This window comes from Centruroides sculpturatus, unplaced genomic scaffold, assembly GCF_000671375.1.
Source record: "Centruroides sculpturatus isolate CEXI.00-Female unplaced genomic scaffold, Cexi_2.0 scaffold3, whole genome shotgun sequence".
Lineage (NCBI taxonomy): Eukaryota > Metazoa > Arthropoda > Arachnida > Scorpiones > Buthidae > Centruroides > Centruroides sculpturatus.
In genome coordinates, this window is record NW_019384366.1 from 1855631 (window position 1) to 1883463 (window position 27833).

The following is a 27833-nucleotide window of genomic DNA, read 5'->3' on the forward strand; positions in this document are numbered from 1 at the left end:
TGGTGTCACAGCCTAAGAAATTCAGGGTGTTTCCAGTTTTCAAGCATTTTGCTTACTTTTCTAGTGATAATTTTCATTTATCAACTGGATATATTTGTTTAATATAATGACTGTTTATATTTGACAGTTACAAGTAATATTAAACATTTTTGTGTGACTAATTTTGTGAAAATGAGGATAAATAAGTTAAATATACAGCCAAGACTGACATTACATAATCTTTGTATGTATATTACCTCTTAGTTTAATTTAAGCTATTGGTCTGTTAACAGTTTTTCATCTTCACTTCAAATTAAACAACATAGAAAAGTCTTCTTTTCATTTAACTAATATTTAGTAAGTCATTATAAAATACATTAGTACAAATTGCAGGTAATTAATCTTTATCAGATATACAATTAATTTATTTTTTCCTTAGTATTTTTATTTTTTAATACCATGAGGACTTGTAAATTCAGTTCTACCATATGAAATGTTACAAAAAAAAGAGGAACAATTACTATTATGTTAAACCATAAATTAGTAACATTAGTTAAATATGTAATAAATTAAATTAAGCAAGCTTTTTATTCAACTAAAAAGAGAGATTTTGGCTTACTGGAGGATGCAGATTATTTCAGTAAATACAGTCTTTCTTTTCAAGAGACACATTTTAAATAATACTGTTCAAAAATTAATATTTATTGCTAAATTCTTATTACATTCACAATATAAAAAATTACCACCAACTTTATATGGTATTTATTTTTGAAATGCTTTTTTTTTTTTTGTCTAATACATTATGAGAAACTTGCATATTTATAGATGCTTCACTTATTATTATATATTAATGATTAGATATACTAAATGCTTTTCAGCTAAAAATATATTTCAATAAAAGATAAAATGCTTAAGAATAGATTAATGTGATATAGAGGAAAGATTTTTAGCGTAAATAAGAATTGTTGCTTCAGTGCAAATAAGATCAAGTTATCTTAAAAGTGTATTGGTTATGTATGCAAATGTGGATTTAATTGAGAGTTGTTAAAACATAAGCAGTGAAAAATTTTTCAATAATTTATCTGAAATCATTAAAAAAAATTGTTATGTACAAAAAGTATTGTCATTAACATTAATTTGTTAATGGCAATACTTTTTGTTATTAACCAGAGGTAAAAGAGTCTTCATAGAATTACAGGAAGAAAAAGTGATGCATAGCATAAAGAAGTAAACAATCAACTGACTCTTATTGAAGTCAAATATTTTACTTCACTAAGAGTGTGTTGTGATGATTGCAAATTAAAATAATTTTTTAAATCAAAACCATTTACACTTTTCCTGCAAATGCATTTAATGAACAGATGTTTTCAGTTTGTTTTATAGACCTGTCTCAGGTTTCAAACTACAAAATTGAATGAAACATTTCAATTTGAAATTTTGGAATTTTTTATGTTACAGTGTTTCTTGAAAAGGTAGTAATATTGTCATTTATTTTCTTATTTTTTATTTTAAAAATACATAAACCAAGAACTACTGCAGAATCAGTTTTTGTATCCTTTTTACATTAAAAAACTTAGAGTATACATTGATTTAAATGGTCCAAAAATTAAAGTTTTATTTATTTTCTTGTATAATAAATATCAAATTCAACTTGTATACATGGAATAAAATTAGATATAGAAGAATCTTATTCATTACCGTACTATTATTATTATATAATATAATTATCATTAGTCACAGTACCTAAAAGGTTAATTATGTTAATTGAAATTATATTAAGATCTTTTCATTATATAACAAACTGAAATTTTTCATTCTAAATATTGGAAATGAAATAATTTTAAAATATAATTTACGTAATCATACTATTTAAAATTAAATTACTTTATTTTAAAATAATATGAAATATGAATGAATTGTATTTCATAGTGCTTAATTAATTAAAATAACAAAAGTCTTTATTTTGTTATATCTAAATAATTAAGCATCAGTTTAAACTTTTTATAAAAATAAATTTTTTAAAAAACTTTATAATTTCTTCATTTTCAGCAATTTTAATATTTGTCAATCTTATAATTTATTGTTACAATGTTATTTCACTAAGAACACTGATATAATAAAAAAGTATAAAAATTTGCTTGTGTGTGTGTTCTTTCATTTTCTCAACTTATTTATTACAAATAACTGAAAATCGGATTTAGAACAATTAATATAGTACGTGATTACGACAGCAATGATTATTTTGTGACTCAAGACAATTTTATGTTAAACTAGCAGATGAGCTTGGCGTTGCTCCCGCAAAAAAGAACAGCAGCAAATATTAAAACTATTAGATTATTTCATACTTCTAACATTTCTACTATATTATATTATAGTATTTGATTTATATTTATTAAGGTTACCTTACGTAAGATTTTATCACATCGTGTGCCTAATCTAACACATTTAAAAATTATTTAAATTGTGTACAGTACTGGAATAAAGAATTTTTAAAACATGTTAGATTGGTCATTTAGTGTGATAAACTATTATGTAAGATAACCTTTATAGTTATATAAGTTCGGACACGTGCACTGCGTATCTCGTCGACCACGCGACTGGCCGCGCGGTTACCTATCTTGTATATGTACGCGTCTTGCCCCTCGCCACCCGCTGACACCAAAAATATAACGCTTACCTAGATGATAGCTTTTAATTTATATGAATGTTTAACGGAATAATATACAGCCTATGTCCACCCTGAAGGTCCATTCTAAATATTGATGAAAGAATTTTTGAAATCAGATGAGTAGTTTCAGAGATTAATTCCTACATCCAAACTTACAAACTTTACCTCTTCATAATATTAGTATAGATTATCGATCTTTTAAATCAGTACAGATTTTATCTACTATTACTATTGAACATTTTAATTATAAGCGGCATATGTTTCATCTTTATTTTGAGGTCATTTTAAGTTTTTAAATTATTGTATTTTAATATAATAAATAATACAAAACAGTCAGCAATAATGATAATGTGCTTGAATAAATTAAATAACCAAATTTTATCAAATAAATTAAATTACCAACTTTTATTAATTTTCTTTAATTCACAATATCATAGTTTTAATAATAGTTTATTTTTAAAAATCTGTTCAAAATTTTTAATGTATATTTTTATTAAAATTGTTTTTTTAAATATTACTTATTTAAATTTACCAATTTATAATTAGTTATTAATTACACATGCTATTTTTTAACTGGAGAAAATTTCTTCAGTTAAAAAAATTTTTTTNACATTGATTTAAATGGTCCAAAAATTAAAGTTTTATTTATTTTCTTGTATAATAAATATCAAATTCAACTTGTATACATGGAATAAAATTAGATATAGAAGAATCTTATTCATTACCGTACTATTATTATTATATAATATAATTATCATTAGTCACAGTACCTAAAAGGTTAATTATGTTAATTGAAATTATATTAAGATCTTTTCATTATATAACAAACTGAAATTTTTCATTCTAAATATTGGAAATGAAATAATTTTAAAATATAATTTACGTAATCATACTATTTAAAATTAAATTACTTTATTTTAAAATAATATGAAATATGAATGAATTGTATTTCATAGTGCTTAATTAATTAAAATAACAAAAGTCTTTATTTTGTTATATCTAAATAATTAAGCATCAGTTTAAACTTTTTATAAAAATAAATTTTTTAAAAAACTTTATAATTTCTTCATTTTCAGCAATTTTAATATTTGTCAATCTTATAATTTATTGTTACAATGTTATTTCACTAAGAACACTGATATAATAAAAAAGTATAAAAATTTGCTTGTGTGTGTGTTCTTTCATTTTCTCAACTTATTTATTACAAATAACTGAAAATCGGATTTAGAACAATTAATATAGTACGTGATTACGACAGCAATGATTATTTTGTGACTCAAGACAATTTTATGTTAAACTAGCAGATGAGCTTGGCGTTGCTCCCGCAAAAAAGAACAGCAGCAAATATTAAAACTATTAGATTATTTCATACTTCTAACATTTCTACTATATTATATTATAGTATTTGATTTATATTTATTAAGGTTACCTTACGTAAGATTTTATCACATCATGTGCCTAATCTAACACATTTAAAAATTATTTAAATTGTGTACAGTACTGGAATAAAGAATTTTTAAAACATGTTAGATTGGTCATTTAGTGTGATAAACTATTATGTAAGATAACCTTTATAGTTATATAAGTTCGGACACGTGCACTGCGTATCTCGTCGACCACGCGACTGGCCGCGCGGTTACCTATCTTGTATATGTACGCGTCTTGCCCCTCGCCACCCGCTGACACCAAAAATATAACGCTTACCTAGATGATAGCTTTTAATTTATATGAATGTTTAACGGAATAATATACAGCCTATGTCCACCCTGAAGGTCCATTCTAAATATTGATGAAAGAATTTTTGAAATCAGATGAGTAGTTTCAGAGATTACTTCCTACATCCAAACTTACAAACTTTACCTCTTCATAATATTAGTATAGATTATCGATCTTTTAAATCAGTACAGATTTTATCTACTATTACTATTGAACATTTTAATTATAAGCGGCATATGTTTCATCTTTATTTTGAGGTCATTTTAAGTTTTTAAATTATTGTATTTTAATATAATAAATAATACAAAACAGTCAGCAATAATGATAATGTGCTTGAATAAATTAAATAACCAAATTTTATCAAATAAATTAAATTACCAACTTTTATTAATTTTCTTTAATTCACAATATCATAGTTTTAATAATAGTTTATTTTTAAAAATCTGTTCAAAATTTTTAATGTATATTTTTATTAAAATTGTTTTTTTAAATATTACTTATTTAAATTTACCAATTTATAATTAGTTATTAATTACACATGCTATTTTTTAACTGGAGAAAATTTCTTCAGTTAAAAAAATTTTTTTTATTTTGGTAAAAGCATCTCTCTCTCAGTATTGAGAATTATGCTTATGAAGTTTAACAAACAGAACAAACAAGAGAATAAAGAGTTTAATTTTCATGAATATAATAAAATTATTAGTTTTTTGACAGAAAAAGAATTAAATTATTAAATTTGTGTTAATATTGTCATTGCCTCACAATGTTCTAGTAGTGTAATATAAATGCTAAATTATTAATTTTTTCAAAAATAATAAATAGTACATTATTTATGTTTTAAAGAGAACAATCACTATAGAAAAAAGAATTAAGAAAAATTCTTTGTTACTATTTGAAGATAATTTTAAAAACAGCTTCCAAACTAATGATCATATTTGTTATATTAGTCATGGATAGATTCTGTTCTGGTTTAAAGCCAAAATCTACCTACAACCAAAGAGAAAGGTTAAGTAAAACTTATAAAAGTACTGTTTATTAGATTTTTTTGTTAAAAATTTAAAATTTTTACAGAAAATTCATCAAAACACATATGAAGTGTTTCTGGTAGGATCTATTTTTCAATTCTTATATAGAAGCTTATATTATGCTAAAATTTATAAGATTTTAGTATTTAAATTCCTAATACCTTTGAAAACAGAATTTTGTGTAGAATTTTGTTGTTTTTACAAAACTCTTACATTGATATGTTAAATACTGTAGTATTAATTGAATAATTATCTAACATGTTATTTTTGATGTAAAGTAAATTTTTTTATTTAGGAAAATTAATATAGATTTATAAATTTGTTTAGAAAATTTATAGATTCATATGTTTAGCCGAATATTTCTTTAAAAATATTTTACTTAACATTTAATGATGATATAAATTGAGCCTAAATTACATTCCTGTTTAATTTTTTACTGACGTATATATTGCAGATAAAATTTTTATAAATACAAGCATTATTTATTAATTTGATAAACATTAAAACAACATAAATGAATTTTTAAAAAATAAATTACAGTATACTTATATAAAATAAAATATAAATTTTTGCTTTTTAAAAAAATTACAAAATCTCATAACTTTGATAGTGAAATATTATTTTTATTTATTCAGTGATATTCTTCAAAAAATTATAAATACAATAAAATTAGTTATAGAAATTTTTATATTTATTTTAAACTTAATAGATAGTAATTTAATAAATATACAGTATCTAAAAATATTAAAAAATTAGCCACTTTTTAATTGACCAGAATTAAATCAATGATAAGTTAAATGGACAATCAGTTTTCTATGTAGATAGCTTTTAAAACATAAATTGTAGCAGCTTTTTTTTTAATTCAATATAATAGCATAAATAGATCTGTAAAATAAATTTTTTTGTTAAAAGAATTAATTTCATATTTTGATTTGATTGCTTTCTTTAAAAAATATTTTATTTTTGAATATTTTTCTATGGAAACAAAATTTTGCATTTAATAGTTATAAAAGTATAAACAAAACTAATTATTTTTGCATTTTTGCTTTTTAAATAAACTTGTTACTTGCAAGCTTACAAATTTATTACCTCAAATCATATTTAAAAAATATGGTGCTCATGAATTACTATGCATATAACACCTTCATTTGTTATATTTTAAATCTATTGTTATTATATAAACCAGGGGTCACCAAACTTTTTTCACAGCAGGCCAGATAACTGAGAGAATGATGAGTGAGGGCCATATAACCATTTTGTTCAATACAGCACACTGAATAAACAAAAAATAAAGACAACCAACATATTTATTTACCAATACACAAACACGATCATTGCAGCAAGTTCGTAGTCACTTTCCTTAGAAACTTCACTGCACATACTTATACAAAAAGTGTTCTGATATCCAAAGTCGCAATAATCTGTGAATTTTTTATTTCACTGATTTATCTGAAAACTATATTATTGTCAGATGCAAAAATCAGATTGGACCAATTTCGGCAGTTTTACTTTTACTTTCACCTATTTAAATTTTTTTACATAGTAAGTTTATGATATTTCCATATAAATAATTATATTTGTGGCTTAGTGCAGCAATGGGCCAGATAAACAGACTTCATGGGCTGGATCCGGCCTGCGGGCCATAGTTTGGTGACCCCTGATATAAACAATACAACAGATATCTGATTATCTGGTTTTAATAAATAAATATATAATTCTTAAAAAGTCAAAATTTTAAATCTCTAGCATATATAATTGATATTTATTGTAAAATATAAAACAGAAATATAATTAAACTATTAATTTACAAATGATTTTAAAAGTTAGCTAATTTACATAAAGAATTTTATTTCAGCATTAACAACTGAAATAAATATAATTTATTAACTAATAAATAATAAAACAAAGTAAACAAGCTGATACTGTTGTATTTGTTGATTGATATTACAGTATTGATCATGCAGCAGTCGACAGTTTCATTAAAAATAATAATTATAATTTATGTATTGGTAATTGCAAAACTATACATTATTTAAATTATATAAGTAACCTAAAAAAGCAAATTTTTAAAATCACTTAACTAAAGTAAATGCTAGAAACAAAAACCTACTTCATTATACAGTCGACCCATCTATAACACGGTAGATATGTTTCGGTTTTTATGAATCCATTTTCTACGAATCCAACCAATCACAGCCTGGCACGTATGCAGTTTACGGACTACAGCTGTTTGAAAGGTTTCTTCCATAAAATTAATCGATTCCTAGACTAATTCGACTCAACATTTCCAAAATATGTATATTTTTTGGGAATAATCCGTATAAACTATGCTATAAACAAAAAATTGTAGGATTACTTATCGAGTGTGCACCGTTCGACATTGCCATTGCTTAATCTTGTTTTCGTTGTGGAGCTTGTCATCGAATGGCGCTCGCATGCTTTCTGGTAAATTATTTTTTTTGCAAAAAATTCGCTGAACTTTAGAGACATCATTAATATAAATATAATTTTTATGGATGTTAAATAATAAATGGTTTTTAGTAGGTCCGCTGCTCGTTTAAACTCAACGATTTGCGCAATATCCGCTATTGGTCTAGATTCGACCAATCCTGTCGCGACACGAGTCGGCGATGACGTTTTACCGAATTATACGAGTTTTTTTAGCATGTTTGTACAAATATTGTCACAATTTTTTCGCTGTGTTATAGGGGGGTCGACTGTATTTATCAAAATGCTACAAATATAAGACTATTCAGTGATCTTTAAATTTTTAAAAAACATACCAATTAACAAATTGAAAGACAATGAATAAATTATGTAAATTTGTTTTAAAAAATACTTATTTCAAAAACTATCTTTTCTTCAATTAAAGAAAGTTGAAAAACTGAACATAATTGAAAGTGTGTTAAATAGATGTTAATTGACATTATCAATTCAAAATACAGTGTTAAACAGTGCAATTGATGAGTTGGAATAAATTATCAAAAAATAATTTTTTGACATGTTATTTTGATTCATCTAACTTTCAATAATAATTTCTTAATTTTAGTATGAAAATCATTTCAACATGAAATAGTGTTAAGAGTTTTTATTATTACTATTCTCTCAAAAAACAAGATTAATAAAATTTGTTGGAATCTACAATATCAATTCATTATCAGAAATTGCTTATACATCATAAAACTTAGTAAAATTGATATTTTGAAGATATTGTCACTTCAAAAGAAATGTAATTAATTAATACATCTTTTCGTGGAACAAATATGCTTTAATTTTAATGTGTAAAAGAAATTATTTAATTATCTAGTTTTGCAAGAAAACAAGGCTGTTTACATCAGGAATAGACATTTAGATTTATTAAATTTACAAAGTATTGATGCATTAATTAATAGAAATGTTTTTATTTACAATACATATAATTGTTAATAAATTGCTTACATTCAAAAAAAAATAAATTATTTTAATGCTTACATAGTAAATTATATTTATTAATTAAATATACACTATGGAAATTTGTAAGAATATTTTTTATAGTTTTAAAATATTTAAATAGTTTTTATGATCATTAATACTTTCTCAATTAAAATTTAGATTAGATGTCAGTTGTTTTAACTGGATTAGTGCGTTAGTTGAACTTCATATAAATTTTGTATTCGTGCATTACATTATTTTAAAAATGCCTTAATTTGTTTATATCAGGTTTCTGCTTTACATTCATTTATTCCTCTCAAAATTCAGAGAATGATTTTGATTACCAAGATATTTACAACTAATTTTTTTCTAGCCATATTAAATATTTAGAGGTGAAAAATAGTTATTTTACAGTAATAGCAGTAATAATTTATTTTAGTTTTTCATTAGTATCAAATTTGATGATAGTAAATTTTAAATGTTTAAAAATTTCACTATTGTTTCTAGGCTTCTATTTTTCAATTATACATACAAATACTTAAAGAAATTATGAACTGTTTTAAAGACTAAAAAGAAATTAACAGAATCCAAAATCAATATAAATTCTTTTAATTGCCATGACTGAGTTTTGTCTTCAGATTTGACAAAATACTTAGGACAAGAAGGAATTACTCATGTATTAGCATCTAAAATCAACTTTGTAATGCTGACTTATATAAATCCAGTTGTGAAATTTACATATTTAATTCTATATTATAACATTCAATTTTAAAATATGTATTTAGATATAAGTTTCAATGAGAATCTTGACACTTTCTTCAACACTGAAAATTATACATTAACAAAAATTCATCAATTGATTCATTCAACTGGTAATATTGCTGTATAGGGTGTACAACCTATTTGCCCTTGAGCTATAGTGTGTTAATCATCAAATAATACTAATTTATCAAATTTTCCTTTTTCTTTTTTCTTCTAGGACATGCCATTTAGAACTGAATCACATGAAAAATACTCAACAATAGAAGAATGCAACCATTTTATTTTCAAATGGTTTGCTACCATATTTAGAAAATTTGCAATTTTTTAATTTTTAATAAAATGCCTATTTTTATATTTAATATTTATCTTTTTAAGCATTATTATGCATTTAAAGCATATATTCTTATTAACTTTATCCGTTTCAGGTTCGTTCTGTTGATCCACGCTTAACTAGATTGGATCCACGAATTAGTTTAAGAGATCCACGGTTACATAAGATGACTCCTGGCACAACAGCTTCACCTATTGGTCAAAACTCCACACCTACTGTTATGTCATTTGGAAACAGACAGAGGATAGGCACGGAATTACAAAATCCTCCAAATAATCAAATGAATTTTACAAATGCATCTCATACACCTAATTCACAAATGAAACTTGGTTCTTCTCATTCTGTTTTACCATCTTTTCCTGCAAAATCTGAGTTAAATAATAATAGTAATAACAATAATGTACTTACGAAAATAGTTTCTTCATCAACTGAAAATTCTGTTTCACAATGTACTAATGGGAATAAAAATATGAATTCTCAATCATTGTCTGAAGGTAAAAGTAATATTCCTAAACATTCTGTTACTAATTTACGGACTAGTGAGAATTCAAAAATCTCTGGGAAGAAAGTAAAAAAGGATGACAGCCAAGATGTGAAAAACAATGAAGATATGTCTAAAAAGAATATAAGTCCTAAGAAAGTTTCTTCAGGAAAGAAGAATACATCTAATAAAAAGATGAAGAATTTTGAACATGATGATGATAAACTGTCTCGAGAGAAAAAGGAAATATCACAAAACAAAGCAAATATAAATAAAAGTGTAATCAAAGAAAAAGATAGAGTAAATGAAAATGAAATAATTAACATTCAACATTCTGAACTCAAAACAAGAAAGAGGCGGAATTTGGATAAAACATCCAAAAATAATTGGGAAGCTGAAGAAAATTCAAGACGTGATAATTCAAAAGTTCACAGAAGCACAAAATCTCAATCAAAAGTTATTAAATCTGAAGAAAATGAACAAACACGAAAAGTTTCTGAAAGAGAGCGATCACGTTCACCATTAAAGAAAGCTGAGAAACATTCTAAAAAATCAGATAATGTAAGATCAAATAACCAAGAATCATCTAATAAATCTAAACTTAATCAAGAAGTGAAAAATAGAGTAAGTGAATCAAATGTGATTATAAAGAAAAGTGACTCCTGTACAAAAGACCAAACAACTAGAGATATTGATTTAAGATTGTTATCCAGTAACACTGAGAAGATATCACATGAAGGACATAAATCATCAAGCAAGAGAGAGCTAGATCAGAAACTTTTGAAAGATGAAGAAAGTAAAGAAAATGAAGAAGAACCACCAATTAAAAAAGCTAAAGAAGGAAGGTTAGATAAGTAAGTGAACTTTAATTTATAAGTTTTAAGATTTTTAAAAATTTGAACAAGTATAATTGTATCTATAGTTTGTAATAAAAAAAACTAAATGTTTCTAAATTCATAATCTATTATTCTAGAAAATTTTTTAAGCTTATAATGTCCTTGTATTTTATCACAACTACTGCATGTTAATTGTAGAAATAATATTTTGCATTTAAATTTGCTTTTATTTTAGAGTTTGATAATGAATATTTTTAATTATCAAACACTTTTTGAAATTAAGATTAAATTCTTGAGGAGCTTGAACTTGATGCTTTTACTTATAAATTATGAATATCTCAACAAATGTTGAATTCATGAGAACAGCTTTTTAACTTTATAAAATACCATTTAAAAGGCCCGATGCAGGCATCAGGGCATACTAAATAATTAGCATGCATAGCAATGATAAATAAATAATTAAAAATGGTTTACCTAAAGTGCAGAGATGTTCGGCAGAACAGTGTTGAAAGTGAACTGCCCATAACTATCATTGTCATGTACTAAAACTAACATCCCTACATCCAATTCTCATGAAATAACTTTCAAAATACCAATAAGATACTACATATTTCTGTATTGAACTTTTTGAAATTAAGATTAAATTCTTGATTGCAAAGAAACACTGTAATATCTCATCTCCAGTTCAAAGCATAATAATGAAACAAAAAAGCATAACTATCATTGTCATGCACTATGACTGATCAATATCCAATTCTTTTTAAATAATTCAGCAAGCAGCATGCTGAATACCATCAAAAAGAGTTGAACACGGTTTCTGGCAATTCCTAGGTTTGCTGCTATGCTTTGCTGGTGCTCAATATGCCAACAGAGACCGGCCATTTTTTCAGTTTTATATAGTAGATAAAAATAATAATATACTGAATTATACTGTAACAATATAAAATATATATATATAATAATTTATATTGTTGGGGTGTCCCTAGTGGCTGTTTTTGGCATACTGTGACAGAGCTGCCCAGTTTTTCAGTTTTATATAGAAGATTATTTATGTAAAAAAGTAAATGTTAATTACAAGAAACTTGTATACACTCATTGACAAAATAGTTATACATCAAGAAGGAGATTATTGGGCATAAAAACCTTATTTATGTGAATATAACGTTGATGACAATAAGTAATTACAGTATTATAGCAAAGGGACAGTGTCTTATGCAATAATGCTGCAGTTTAAAGTAATCTTTTGTAGGAGTTTCTCTTGCCTGGATAAATGCAGTGATAAGGTTGTACATGGAGGCACAAGGTGCTTGTATACCTTCCTTAATAGATTTGCATATGGATGTTACAATTGCTGCTCCAAACCCCTTACACTCAGATGGCTGATATTAATGTCTCCATCTAGTCCCACAAATGATTTATGGATGGCAAATCTCGAGATTGAGCAGGCCAAGCATTATTTTGTTGGAAAATGGCTGCTTGTAGTCCTGCTATAAAAGGCAAGACATGGGGGTGCAGAATTTTCTGGGTGTACCACTATTTCATCAATGTTTCTCATACCATAACTAGAGGTGACCATCATACAAGATGATTCTCTCAGACCCAGAAAGCCAGCATTGGAAGTATACTGCTCAATAGCAAAGGTGGGATTGAAGTACTTATCAATAGTTCTCCACATTCTAACATGGTGGTTCATTCCCAAACAAAACTGAGATTTGCTACTAAAGATAATGTGCTGCCAGTCAATAGCAGTCCATGCTTTTCTCTCACAGCATCACTACAAAGGCAGCAATGTTGACATGCTAATGACAGGATGTATAGTGATTGTCTTGCATGCAAATTTGCCTCTACTAGTTGCATCCAATGGTACAGAAGAGGCAGGATTTTGTAGAGAGGATTATGTCTGGCTCTGTCAGATGCTGTTACTGCTGTTTATGCATGTCTCATAATCAGGGTTATCTTTTCTAGTGGTATCCACTGTCTTCAACTCCTCCTGACAATCAGATCAGAATGGCCAGATGGCATAAAGTTTGGCAAAACAGCCATTCTGCTTTCCATATCTTGATATGATCTTTCTTAAACTCTGTTAGCTGTGCATAATGTTCTTTACTGTGTTGTATAGGCATTTGAGGACTTTCAAACAATAGTTAAAATGAAAATTCTGAACATGATGAGCTTTTATAAGCCTTCTTATGGGATAGCAATTTACAGACATTTTGGTGTCATTATTTGACACGCAATCAGACCCCAATTGTAGTCACTTATATACCTGTCTGTGTTGTTTTGCAGGAATCAAATGATTCTATTTTGGTGCACAACTTTTTTATCAATAAGTGTATATTGTGAAATTAAATGAACTGAAAGTGAAATGTTTTTATTTTATAATAATTGTTAAATGAATAACTAATAATAATATGAGATGATGATAAATTTGTTTACATATCTAAATTAATTTAAATTTACTTGAAATTATACTGAGTATTATTGATATGCTTTTATCAATTGAAACTAAATTTCTATTTATGTTTTTCTTAGCATTCATTTACAGTGTTTATTTTTAATTATTCCTTCTATTATAAAAATTGAAAATAGTGTTCATAAACACATTATGCACAAGAGAAAATATTTTTTAAGTGAAATTAAGCCAATAAAAATACTGTGAAAATAAAAACATCTGAAAAAATTGTGAGAACAGTGCTTTCTAATTATTTTTATATTTCTTTCATTAAGAGCATCATTAAAATTTGTCTGTGTATCTATTGAAATATGTTAATTTCTAATAACTAATCCAAGTAACTAAACATTATTCACTTTTGTCTCTGCTTTTTCTAGGCTAAAAATTTATTTATTTCAAAATTTTTTTTAAGATAGACTAAATTATTTTGTAAGAATTTTTAATAATTAGAATTTTTCTCTCCTTAACTTAGTAATGTCTAAATGATTAACATAGAATAAGATTTAAACAGGACTTTTCAGTTTACAGGAATTAATCATTGTAGGATTGATTCCTTTAAACCTGATAACAATATTATGAAATTGTGTATTTTAGTAATATGGTTATCCAATATACAGACATTTGGATTTTGAATCCTACTTTTAGGATTTTTTTAGTTGTTACTAAAACAAATTGAAAATTAATTTGAATTATAAAAATTTTCATAAAATGGTGACTTAACACATTTCTAGACAAATTTTTAACTAAAAAAGTTATTTTTGTCCTATAAATAACACAGAAGAAATTTGATAATATTTAGTATGATAGCACTTTTATGTTAATTGGTTTATATTTGATTTCTAATAAAAAATAATAATAATAATATAATTGAAATGAGAATAATACATGGAAATGAGTGATATGTGTATTAATTTTTAACTTGAAACATTTTCATTACAGTTTATTTGGAATTCAAGATCAGGATTACAGACAAATTTCCCAAATGTCTGATTTAAATCTAGACAAAAATGTTAACCAAAAAGGTTGGGCACAATACAAAGCTATTCATCCAGATGAATTTAAGAGTCCTTTGAGGCCATCTAGAGAAAATATGGATGGATCAATAGGTAAAATATTTTTGTAATAAAATTATTTGAATCTGACAAGACATATTAATTATTTTGTTTTACATATATGCAGAAGTTTCATGTAATAAAAAAATTATAGATAATTTTTATTATTATTTAAATTGAGAATATTTAAATTTTATTATTAGTATAATTTGATATGGGATAACCTGCAGGTTTTTGTATTTGAAAGGGGATATGGATTATGTGATGGGGCAAGTTATATCTCAATTTCAAATTTCCATCATGAGTGAAAATTGATTTACATTATAATTAACTAGTAGCCAGGGACGCCCCCCTAGTGGGTGTGTTTTACAAATTTCCATGAAGCACGGTTCCTTTGACTTTTTTGTTCCCATCAATATGCTCTACAGCTCTGTAAAAGTCCAAATGGTAAGATTTACCTTCCGAATGAAGAGGTGGCGATCCCCCCAAACTGTAGCCCCCTGTGCGAACAATAAAGTCAAAGGAAACATACCCCTACTCGCGACCCTTCGTGAGATATAAGCCCCTGAAATAATAAATTCCTATTACAAATATACTGAATCATTTATATTGTTATATTGACCAAATAATAATTTATTGGCCAAATGAATAATAATAATTTATATTGTTAATTTAAATAATAATTAAAATTGTTAATTTGAATGTTTGAAATATGGTACACGATATTTCAAACATTAGTGTCCGTTATCAAACGGTTACGGGACGGACACCAGTTGAATGGGTTATATATATAGATTGTTATATTGACCAAATGAATAATAATAATTTATATTGTTAATTTAATTTGGTGTTTGAAATATGACACACGATAGGGCGCCTCTAGTGTCCGTTATGAAACGGTAACGGGACGGACACGAAATGAATGGGTTATATATATAGATTTCTATTTAATTTTTCTGGGTTGTGATAATTCTGAAAAAATAACTATTTAACATTATTTGTCAGCATGTGACATTCATGTTCTAATTTACAAATTGATTCTACTCTCATACATAGTCATAAATCTAAGAACACATTGAAATTTGTGCACATTTTTTCTGAATACAGTAGAACCTCCATTATCCGGACCTCCATTATCCGGATTTTCGATTATCCGGATTGTTCAAAATAAACAAAAATTTTTTGAATTTGCTGATTTGCACTTGGCGAATTACGATACTGTTTATGTACGTGATGGAATGCATAACTTTGTTTGTTTCAACAACGTCTCACCCAGCACTGTGGTCGTAAACTCTTAAATATATTTTACGTAGTAATAAAAATATAACTTGACATACGTATTTATAAATAATTTATATTCAAATTACATCATCTTTATGACCAAGGGCAGCGTAAGGCGTGGACGATGTGGGCCACCACCTATGTCTCGTGGTCCGAAGGGCCTCGCGCCTCAAAGGTTTATGCATTACTTAAAAGCCGTGAACGTGACGAAAAAATTTTACTCGTCGTAAAACGATAAATAGTTTGTCAAATTTTTATTCATAAAAATGCAGTTTCAACTGCTTTTTATTTTATAAAATCCATCTTCTTGCGCCACCAGAGGGCCTTTTATACAATAGGTAGTCTGTTAGCGTTGGTCAGTAGTAGTTCAAATTCAATATGAACGTTTGCTTCTTGAAAATTTGTTCACGGTTTAAATACAGTATTTACTTTTAATATTACCGATATGTCATCGAAAATAAAAGGTGTTGTTTTATCATTAAAAGACAAATTAAAGTATTTGTTTCGATTATCCGAATTTTTCCGTATCCGGACTACCTTCATCCCCAATTAGTCCGGATAATCGAGGTTCTACTGTACCTTATTTTAGAGCAAAATAATAAATTGATTATACTGTTTCTACAACTTTTTACAGATAAAATATCAGAGAGAGAACAAGAAGAAAGATTTGATTTTCATGGCGGTGATCCACGTATGTATGGTTATGATAGTCTTGGCAGGCCACGTCGTCGAATGAGAAATGATCGATTTTTTAAGCAAAGTAGCTTTGATAGGTAATTTTATTATTATTATTAGTTTCATTTTTCATAAGTAATAAATATCAGTATTGAAAAATTATACAAATACAATAATTGAAACAATATTAAGTTATAACTATACAGTATTTTGACTTCTGCATTAACATATTTCAGATTTAAAGGTCATTATAATCAGTTTGGAAGAGATCAACAGCAAGTAAAGGCTCAAATGGAATTGATGCTAGCGAATGAAAAAGAAATTTTACGTCAAGCGGAACAACAATTACATTCAGGTCGAATGACCAATGAACAGTATGAAGATTTACGAGCTCAACTTGAGAATCTTTATGATCGTAAAAGATTGGATGATTTTCATTCTTTGCCTAAAAAGGTAACGTTTAAGCATCTTTAAACTTTGAGTTTCAGAACAAAATGTATAAAAACATGCACAAGTATATTATTTTAAAATATAATTTTTCATACTAATTTTAATTATTACTTTTTGTTTAGAATTTTGCTAGGTTCAATATTCCAGATAAAGAATTCTTAAATGAGAGATATGATAAAACATCAAGAAGAACAGATTTTATAAATGATAAACGACCACAAGGAAATTTTAGTAAGAATAATTAAAGTTTAAATTATCACAATTCTAATAACATATGTATATGAGCTGCATAACTTTATCCAATATATTTTATATTTTAGTTATTTAGAAAATATTAAGCAAATAATATGTAGAATCTAAAATACCCTAAAACCTTGGCTATACACACTTTTGGGTAGACCACAAAAGTGAAAGTTGTGAAAAGAATGTTGACTTTTTCATGGATGAGTTTCTTAATATATAGGCTTCAACTTATAGCCAAAGTTTAGGGTATTACTCAAGAATAAAAACCAGTAAGAAACAAATAGCATTAGGAATAACATTATTTATGTAAATCTCACTGTTCTATTTACTAACATTACTTGTACAACATTTTATTGGTTATTTTTGCCAATTTTCACATAGCTTTAAATTCAGTATTTTTACCAGTATATCACTGTGTTATTATCAGTTTATTGTACTATAGTTACAATTTTTACTAATCACCAGGTTTTTCATGAAAATGGCAACTTTATGTACACAATGAAATTTACAAATATGACTTTGTACATGATGTGGCCTTGTATCCTAGGTTTTAGGGTAATTATAATTTATATATAATAATAATTTTAAAGTAATTAGACTTTTTAAAATTTAATAGAATTAAACACAATCAAAATTATTAAAATGAACATTGAAGAATGATAAATTGCACCATTTAAATTACAATTATTTGTAAATTTTTGCATTTTGTTTTTATTTTCAGACTAGTTCGTTCATTAACATCTGCCCTCAAATTGAGGGTGTAAAATTTAATTGTGAGGGTTTAGGAAGAATTAGAATACACAATAAAATCTGTCTAAAGCAGAACTTGAATAAAATAGAAACCTGTTGAAATGAAAAATTTCTTCAGAACAGGGTGATTTTGTGTGTTAAATTTTACTATAGGCCTGAAATGTGTCCACTGCAAAATGGAAGAAGTTTTTGGGTGTAAAGAATGTAACCTAACCTGAATAAAGCAGAAAATTAAGATTTCATGTGTGGGCAAATAAATAAATTCACCTCCAAGTTATAACAGTCATCACAGAGCATGACAAACTACTTTGAGAATGATTTTGAACCTTATCAGAGAAATAAAGGTCACAAAAAAAAAGGACATATGGACTAAGGTCCGTGTTAATATTACTCTTTGTTAGAATTAACCAGGGACAGAATCAAATACTTTGAGTTGAGAACTTTTGATAATCTAAATGACTCTGAGAATGAAGTTCTCAAGAACAAGCAATAAATGTAATATGTTGAAAACAATGAAAATAAGGTAACACAGTGCTGCCAATTTGCCTTATATGGAGTAGTAACTAAATAATACCAAAGAACAAGTTGATTAAATTAACATGCTGATAATTGCAGATTGAATAAATGATTAATTAGGGTACCAAAATTCCTTTAGAAGCCAGATCACAGAATTATTTGGTCTCTGTGTTACTGTAGTGCAATTAGAAATTTCAATGGAATGAAACATCTAGTTCTTGGTTTTTGAATTGACTTGTTAGTTGTTGTGGTTAGACTCATGAGGATTTCATCCAATAACTTAATATTTATATACCTAGAACAAGTTCTTGGGAACAGTGAGAACTTTTGCAATTGAATAGTATTCAAATACCTCCATCTTTATTTGGAATCACTTTGAATTATATATGGTAATAAAAGTCTTTTTACATATGTGAAAGTGATTTTATTAAAAAAATGAATGTAAGTGTATGACATTTATCTGGTGTTGTTTAAAAGAAGAAGAAATACTAAATAAAACACTTTCACTTCAAAATAATCATTGATCTGTATTTTCAGTCACTCAGAAACACTTTTATATCTGATTATTATTGGACTAATTACTACCACCCNAGGTGTTGTATTATCATTAAAAGACAAATTAAAGTATTTGTTTCGATTATCCGAATTTTTCCGTATCCGGACTACCTTCATCCCCAATTAGTCCGGATAATCGAGGTTCTACTGTACCTTATTTTAGAGCAAAATAATAAATTGATTATACTGTTTCTACAACTTTTTACAGATAAAATATCAGAGAGAGAACAAGAAGAAAGATTTGATTTTCATGGCGGTGATCCACGTATGTATGGTTATGATAGTCTTGGCAGGCCACGTCGTCGAATGAGAAATGATCGATTTTTTAAGCAAAGTAGCTTTGATAGGTAATTTTATTATTATTATTAGTTTCATTTTTCATAAGTAATAAATATCAGTATTGAAAAATTATACAAATACAATAATTGAAACAATATTAAGTTATAACTATACAGTATTTTGACTTCTGCATTAACATATTTCAGATTTAAAGGTCATTATAATCAGTTTGGAAGAGATCAACAGCAAGTAAAGGCTCAAATGGAATTGATGCTAGCGAATGAAAAAGAAATTTTACGTCAAGCGGAACAACAATTACATTCAGGTCGAATGACCAATGAACAGTATGAAGATTTACGAGCTCAACTTGAGAATCTTTATGATCGTAAAAGATTGGATGATTTTCATTCTTTGCCTAAAAAGGTAACGTTTAAGCATCTTTAAACTTTGAGTTTCAGAACAAAATGTATAAAAACATGCACAAGTATATTATTTTAAAATATAATTTTTCATACTAATTTTAATTATTACTTTTTGTTTAGAATTTTGCTAGGTTCAATATTCCAGATAAAGAATTCTTAAATGAGAGATATGATAAAACATCAAGAAGAACAGATTTTATAAATGATAAACGACCACAAGGAAATTTTAGTAAGAATAATTAAAGTTTAAATTATCACAATTCTAATAACATATGTATATGAGCTGCATAACTTTATCCAATATATTTTATATTTTAGTTATTTAGAAAATATTAAGCAAATAATATGTAGAATCTAAAATACCCTAAAACCTTGGCTATACACACTTTTGGGTAGACCACAAAAGTGAAAGTTGTGAAAAGAATGTTGACTTTTTCATGGATGAGTTTCTTAATATATAGGCTTCAACTTATAGCCAAAGTTTAGGGTATTACTCAAGAATAAAAACCAGTAAGAAACAAATAGCATTAGGAATAACATTATTTATGTAAATCTCACTGTTCTATTTACTAACATTACTTGTACAACATTTTATTGGTTATTTTTGCCAATTTTCACATAGCTTTAAATTCAGTATTTTTACCAGTATATCACTGTGTTATTATCAGTTTATTGTACTATAGTTACAATTTTTACTAATCACCAGGTTTTTCATGAAAATGGCAACTTTATGTACACAATGAAATTTACAAATATGACTTTGTACATGATGTGGCCTTGTATCCTAGGTTTTAGGGTAATTATAATTTATATATAATAATAATTTTAAAGTAATTAGACTTTTTAAAATTTAATAGAATTAAACACAATCAAAATTATTAAAATGAACATTGAAGAATGATAAATTGCACCATTTAAATTACAATTATTTGTAAATTTTTGCATTTTGTTTTTATTTTCAGACTAGTTCGTTCATTAACATCTGCCCTCAAATTGAGGGTGTAAAATTTAATTGTGAGGGTTTAGGAAGAATTAGAATACACAATAAAATCTGTCTAAAGCAGAACTTGAATAAAATAGAAACCTGTTGAAATGAAAAATTTCTTCAGAACAGGGTGATTTTGTGTGTTAAATTTTACTATAGGCCTGAAATGTGTCCACTGCAAAATGGAAGAAGTTTTTGGGTGTAAAGAATGTAACCTAACCTGAATAAAGCAGAAAATTAAGATTTCATGTGTGGGCAAATAAATAAATTCACCTCCAAGTTATAACAGTCATCACAGAGCATGACAAACTACTTTGAGAATGATTTTGAACCTTATCAGAGAAATAAAGGTCACAAAAAAAAAGGACATATGGACTAAGGTCCGTGTTAATATTACTCTTTGTTAGAATTAACCAGGGACAGAATCAAATACTTTGAGTTGAGAACTTTTGATAATCTAAATGACTCTGAGAATGAAGTTCTCAAGAACAAGCAATAAATGTAATATGTTGAAAACAATGAAAATAAGGTAACACAGTGCTGCCAATTTGCCTTATATGGAGTAGTAACTAAATAATACCAAAGAACAAGTTGATTAAATTAACATGCTGATAATTGCAGATTGAATAAATGATTAATTAGGGTACCAAAATTCCTTTAGAAGCCAGATCACAGAATTATTTGGTCTCTGTGTTACTGTAGTGCAATTAGAAATTTCAATGGAATGAAACATCTAGTTCTTGGTTTTTGAATTGACTTGTTAGTTGTTGTGGTTAGACTCATGAGGATTTCATCCAATAACTTAATATTTATATACCTAGAACAAGTTCTTGGGAACAGTGAGAACTTTTGCAATTGAATAGTATTCAAATACCTCCATCTTTATTTGGAATCACTTTGAATTATATATGGTAATAAAAGTCTTTTTACATATGTGAAAGTGATTTTATTAAAAAAATGAATGTAAGTGTATGACATTTATCTGGTGTTGTTTAAAAGAAGAAGAAATACTAAAAGTAATTTATACCATATTATTTGGTTTATACAGGTTTCACTGTATTTTGAAGAAAAAAAATCATATCCATGTCAACACAGCATTTTTAAAATTACAAAATGTTTTAAAATTTAACTATGCCAGTTGACATTATGCTAGTAGCTCTGCTCAGTTTATTTTGGAGTATTTCACAAAATATTTTTCCATGTTGCATTTTATAGTAATTCCTCACACAAACAATTAATATTAATTTAAAAATTTTTATTTGGAATATTTTGTAAAGTGAAAATTAAAAATAATATTAAACAAAAATTTTGAAAGTTAGCCACAGAATTTTAACTTTTAAAAATTCAGCTGTCGGTAAAAGAAGTAAGCCACCTGTATTAATTATCACCAGATAAAAATGAAAATTCACAGATTGATCATGATTTATTCAGTAATTTTGAGTGATTTTAAAGTAATACAATGGTTTAATGCAAAAGAACAATAAATATTCCTATTAAACATTAAAAATTAAGATTATTTCATTTTGTTAGTGTTTTGTCTCAATTTACACAGAACCAATTTTTCATGTAAATTAAGGACTATATGTATAAAGCATACATTTGTGTAAGTAAGTAAATGAAAGAAAAATAAATAAATGCAGATATTTTTTCCTTTCATCAATAAGTTATTGTCATTAGTTTTTTGTTAGAATTCTTTCTTATTCTATTCTGTTAGAATTCTAGACTAAAACTGGCAAGAATTTTCATTGCCAGTTTTTTGTCTATAGGTATTGTAAATCTTGTTGACAAGTGAAATATTTACTAAACTTGAATAGTAAAACAATGTGAATTTTGTTATGTTTTAATACTTTTTTATAAGTCAAAAATTTATTATTATCAGGTCAGTCCATAAGTTTGTGCCTATTTTATGACCTTGAGAAAAATCTTCTTTTGCTGTTAAAAATGCCAGTCTAATGTGATACTTTTTACACTGAAGTGTTAAATTGGATCTCATTCATATAATATTGTTCAGAATTGGGAACATTTCAGTTGTTTATTTTCGTTAAAATGGAAGTAACATATGAATATAAGAGACATGTTTTATACTTTTTATTTTTAAGTAGTGAGAATGCTATAAATGCAGCCAAAAAATTAAATACTGCTTATAATCAAACTGTAACAAGTGTAAGGACTGCGCAGAAGTGGTTTGAAAGATTTAGAAATAATGATTTTAGTGTGGAGGATAAGGCTCGTACTGGAAGACCTGTTGACTTTGATGATGATGCTCTCTCTGCACTAGTTGAAGCAGAACCATCTTTAACAGTTGATGAAATTGCGGAACGTTTAAATTCATCCCATGGAACTGTTCATAGACATCTACAACAAATTGGAAAAGTTTCAAAGCTAGGAAAATGGATACCACATGAACTGTCAATAGCTAACTGACAACAACGTCAACTGCTCAACTTCAAAGCTTCAACTGGGAAATTTTACCTCATCCACCATATTTGTCAGATATTGCTCCCAGTGATTATCATCTTTTTCGGAGTTTGCAGAATTTTTTAAAAGGAAAAACTTTTGAGGATGAGAACAATGTAAAAAAAGGCTATTTCTGAATATTTTGATTCAAAACCGAAATCATTTTACAAAGACGGGATTAAAAAGCTACCATCAAGATGGCAAGAAATTGTACAAAATAATGGTGAATACATTATAGATTGAAATAAGATTTAATTAAAATTTTTTGTTGCTTTTTTTGTAGATAAAAATGCGCACGAACTTATGGACTGACCTGATATAATAATTTATTCACATATAATTACTTATTTCTATAAATTTCCTCTTTTACCATACTACTATTATTATTTTTTGAAAAATCTAACTCTACCATCTTTTTAAATGAATATTTTTCTTTTAGTTGACTAGATCGGCAAATAAAAATTCAGAAAAGTTAAACTGGAAACATGCTATTTTAAAACCAAATATCTTACTCAGCTCCTTAAATAATAAATCATTCAACACCTGATGCTGAGAAAAACGTTTATTTAAAGAAATATTAACAATTTCGACCTAATATGATAGGCCATCTTCAGATGCACGTATTCTCGAACGTATTTAACTTCATATTTTCTTAATATTTTTAAGAAAATATTAAGTTAAATACATTCGAGAATACTTGTATCTGAAGATGGCCTATCATATTAGGTCGAAAATGTTAATGTTTCTTTAAATAAACGTTTTTCTAAGCATCGGGTGTTGGATGATTTATAATATTATTTAAAGTATTTTTAAAATGTAATATTTATATATGTTTAGCTGTCAAAGATGATTCTGATGATGTGATGCAAGAAGAGAAAACAAGGAGAGTCAATAAAGAGGAAAAGTTAAAAGATCAATCTTCACTTCCACCTGTACGGTCAATTGTGATCGACAAACAGTTGAGAAAGATTCATTTTGTAGGTCAAACTGGAGTAATCATGATGGAAAATGATGATCCTAGAGAGATTAGTTTTAAAGGAGCACCAAAAAAAGTATTCATTGATGATATGGTAAATCTTTATAATTTTGATATATATATATATACAGTATAGGCATTTCTTTACAAATTTTTCTTTTCTTTCTTAAGGAACCTCTGTTGTTAGGATTTGGTGGTGAAGTTAAGGAATTTGAAATTGAAGGCAAAAAGCACACCATAAAATTTGGAGCCCCGTCTAGAGAATTATACATTGATGATTATCCATATGAAGCTCGTTTTGGAGGACCTTCAATTAAATTGTTTCTAGATGATGCAGTTCATACAATACATCTTGAAGGTCCACCACCTAATGTTCAAATAAGTGAAGAATCTAGAAAAGATCTGTTAAAAGATCTTGCATTTTTGAATGATAAGCAAGGAAAGGATTTGGCATCTTCAGGAAATGAATCAAAGAAAGGAAATAGTGTAAAAGGAGAGTCAAATAAAATTGAATCATTAGATTCAAAAACTGATAGTCAGCAGTCAAATTCAAATAATTCTGTTGTAAATAAAGATGTTGATTTAAGATCTGAAAAACAAAAGAAAGCAGATTCTAATAAAGATCAAGATTTTAGAAAATCTGATTCTTTGGTTGAAGATATATCACATGATATAGATATGAGATCTGTTCCAGAGAAAGAAGAAAATATTATTGAAAAAAATCTTAGTATTAATCAAGATCTCCAAAATAATAGAGAAAGTTCCAAAGAAGAAGTTCCACTCTCAAGTTTTAAAGATATTGATTGGAGACCTGTGCTTTTGACTGCAGAGAGTAGTAGTCCTAATAGAAGTCCGTCCACAAGAGAACATTCAGAACAGAATGAAGAAAAACGACACACACATTTAGATGAGAAAGAATTTACCCAACAACCTGTAGATAAAACAAGAATGCAAAACAGTCCTGTTACTTCTGTAAAAAGACTTGTTAATGAAAGATATCCAACTACTGTTCATAGTAGCTACAGAGATTCTCCTCCATATTGGAATCAAGAAAGAATGTGGGATAATCCATCTAGAATAGAAACAAGTGTGGCTAGTTCAGTTAAGAAGGATGACAGAGATGTTACAATGAGTTCACGTCATATTGAATGGGATTCACAAGTAAGTTCATGTTAATAATTAATCTTTATGAATAATTTATTTATTGAAATATTTTTAGATTTATTGAATTGAATTAATGTGAAATGGCAAATAATTGCCAATATTACGTGGGCAAGGTAAAAAGTTCTCGGCCTAACCCAATAGATGACACTACTACAAATGAATTGTTTGGTTATGTTGCCAAACTTGTTACAAAAGTAAATACCAAATGTGAATTTGATCAGACAAATAGTTTGTTTTATACAATTGTTTAAAGTAAGCATTGTGTGTGTTCTTGACAGAATGACTAAACTTGAATATCATTCTGTCATATAATTCTTCGTTTTGGATGGCTTATCACCAACAGAAATTTATCCAAAGTTGGTAAAAGTGTATAAGGAGTCTGCACCTTCATTATCAACAGTAAAAAAAATGGGCAGCGGAGTTTAAACATGGTCTTACATCGATTGAAAATGATTCAGGTGAATGGCAGTCAAAAACTACAACTATCAAAGAAAATATCAAGAAAATACACAATATGGTTCTAGATGATTGACAATTAACTTGTCCTACATTGTTCCCGAAAATATTCGTGTTGATCTCATTGACCTGCATGGGCGATCCCAAATATTTTCGTGTTTACATCGGAACGTTTTTGATACTAGATGTCGCTATGCGTCACAATTTTTTATTAAAACAAACTTTTAAAATATAATTTTTTTTGTTTCGATATTATTCAATATATTACTGTATATATATGTTTAATATATACTGTATCATAAAAAAATAATTTTTTACGATACAGTAAACACAATTATTATTTTAAAAAAAAATTTTTTAAGGCTTAACATCGACGGAAATTCAACATGGCATCACAGGCAACAAATAAAAATTTCAACATTGAATAGGTTAAAGGTGTATGAGATAGCTAAGGCTGTAGGCATCTCAGAAGAAAGGGTACGGCACATTTTACACGAAGAACTGTGTGAGAAAGCTTTGTGCAAGATGGGTGCTACATTTGTTAAATGCTGATCACAAACAAATGAGGAATCGATTTTCTCAGCAATGTTTGCACCATTTTAAGAATGATCCAACTGATTTTATGTGCAGTTTTGTTACAATGGATGAAATATGGGTTTACCACTTCACACCTGAGTCAAAACAACAGTTCAAGCAGTGGGTAGAAGCTGGTGGATCTGCACCAAAGAAAGCAAAGACAATTGCATTGGCTGGAAAGGTTATTGCTAGTGTTTTTTGGGATTCCAAAGGGATTCTTTTAATTGACTATCTGTGAAAGGGTCAAACAATTAATGGGGAATACTATGTAATCTTCTTGACCAGCTAGATGAAAAAATTAGAGAGAAAAGGCCTGGTTTGTAAAAGGAAAAAAAATGTTCTTTCACCAGGACAATGCACTTGCTCACAAAGGTGCTTTGGCAATGGGAAAATTGAGGGATTTGAAGTATGAATTGTTGGAACATCCTCCCTATTCACCAGATTTGGCTCCCTCTGACTTTCATTTATTTTTTATTCCCAAATCTTAAGAAATTTTTGGCAGGAAAACATTTTGGGTCAAGTGAAGAAGTGATAGCAGCAGTAAATTGATATTTTGAAGACCTTCCAGAATCACAATCAAGGATGGAATCCTGTTATGGGAGAAATGTTGGACAAAGTGTATTGAACTAAAGGAATACATTGAGAAATAAATGCATTTTTAAAATAAAAAACTCATTTTTTCACTACTAGGCTGAGAACTTTTTACCTTGCCCTCGTATAATAATATTTTGTTGGTTTGTTTTCTACATTAAAATGATGAAATACTAAATAAAACACTTTCACTTCAAAATAATCATTGATCTGTATTTTCAGTCACTCAGAAACACTTTTATATCTGATTATTATTGGACTAATTACTACCACCCATGACCATAAGTATTAGACTGCCTCACTCTCAGATGTATTACCCTATTCTCACAGCAATAATCTATGGACCATCTACTAAAATGTGTCAAAATAGGGTGTGCAGATTATAAGCAAAAAATTTAATTAATTTACTGAATTTCTTACAAGAATAATTAGTCCAAAACAACTCTTGCCTTATCAAACACTATTGACAATGCTAGAATTGTTTTTTGGATGACAATTCAATGAATTGTCATCCAAATGACAATTCTAAAATTGCTATTCAATTCATTGAATAGCAATTTATGAAATAATGGTGTTTGACCAGGCAAGTGTTTTTGGACTAATCAGTTCTTATAGGAAATTTAGTAAATTAGCAATGCAGTTTTAGGGTTGACTATTTGTAAATTAAATTAAAAATTTTTTCTGACACCAATAGTTATTTTATTTCAAATCACTTTTACATTCACATTAAATGTCTTGAAAACA

The 27833-nt window shown here is 27.2% G+C and overlaps 1 protein-coding gene across 1 annotated transcript in view; it reads left to right on the top strand.

Moving 5' to 3' along the window:
- The window catches only part of LOC111642603, a 78757-nt gene that overhangs the window by 37621 nt on the left and 13303 nt on the right, over window positions 1-27833 (top strand). Inside the window, exons 5-15 of the mRNA XM_023388972.1 lie at window positions 9987-11227; window positions 14601-14767; window positions 16629-16767; window positions 16906-17122; window positions 17242-17350; window positions 17790-17917; window positions 19301-19530; window positions 19669-19885; window positions 20005-20113; window positions 24164-24396; window positions 24474-25463. Of these exons, the coding sequence (XP_023244740.1) occupies window positions 9987-11227; window positions 14601-14767; window positions 16629-16767; window positions 16906-17122; window positions 17242-17350; window positions 17790-17917; window positions 19301-19530; window positions 19669-19885; window positions 20005-20113; window positions 24164-24396; window positions 24474-25463 (3780 nt within the window). The remainder of the gene's footprint in view (window positions 1-9986; window positions 11228-14600; window positions 14768-16628; window positions 16768-16905; window positions 17123-17241; window positions 17351-17789; window positions 17918-19300; window positions 19531-19668; window positions 19886-20004; window positions 20114-24163; window positions 24397-24473; window positions 25464-27833) is intronic.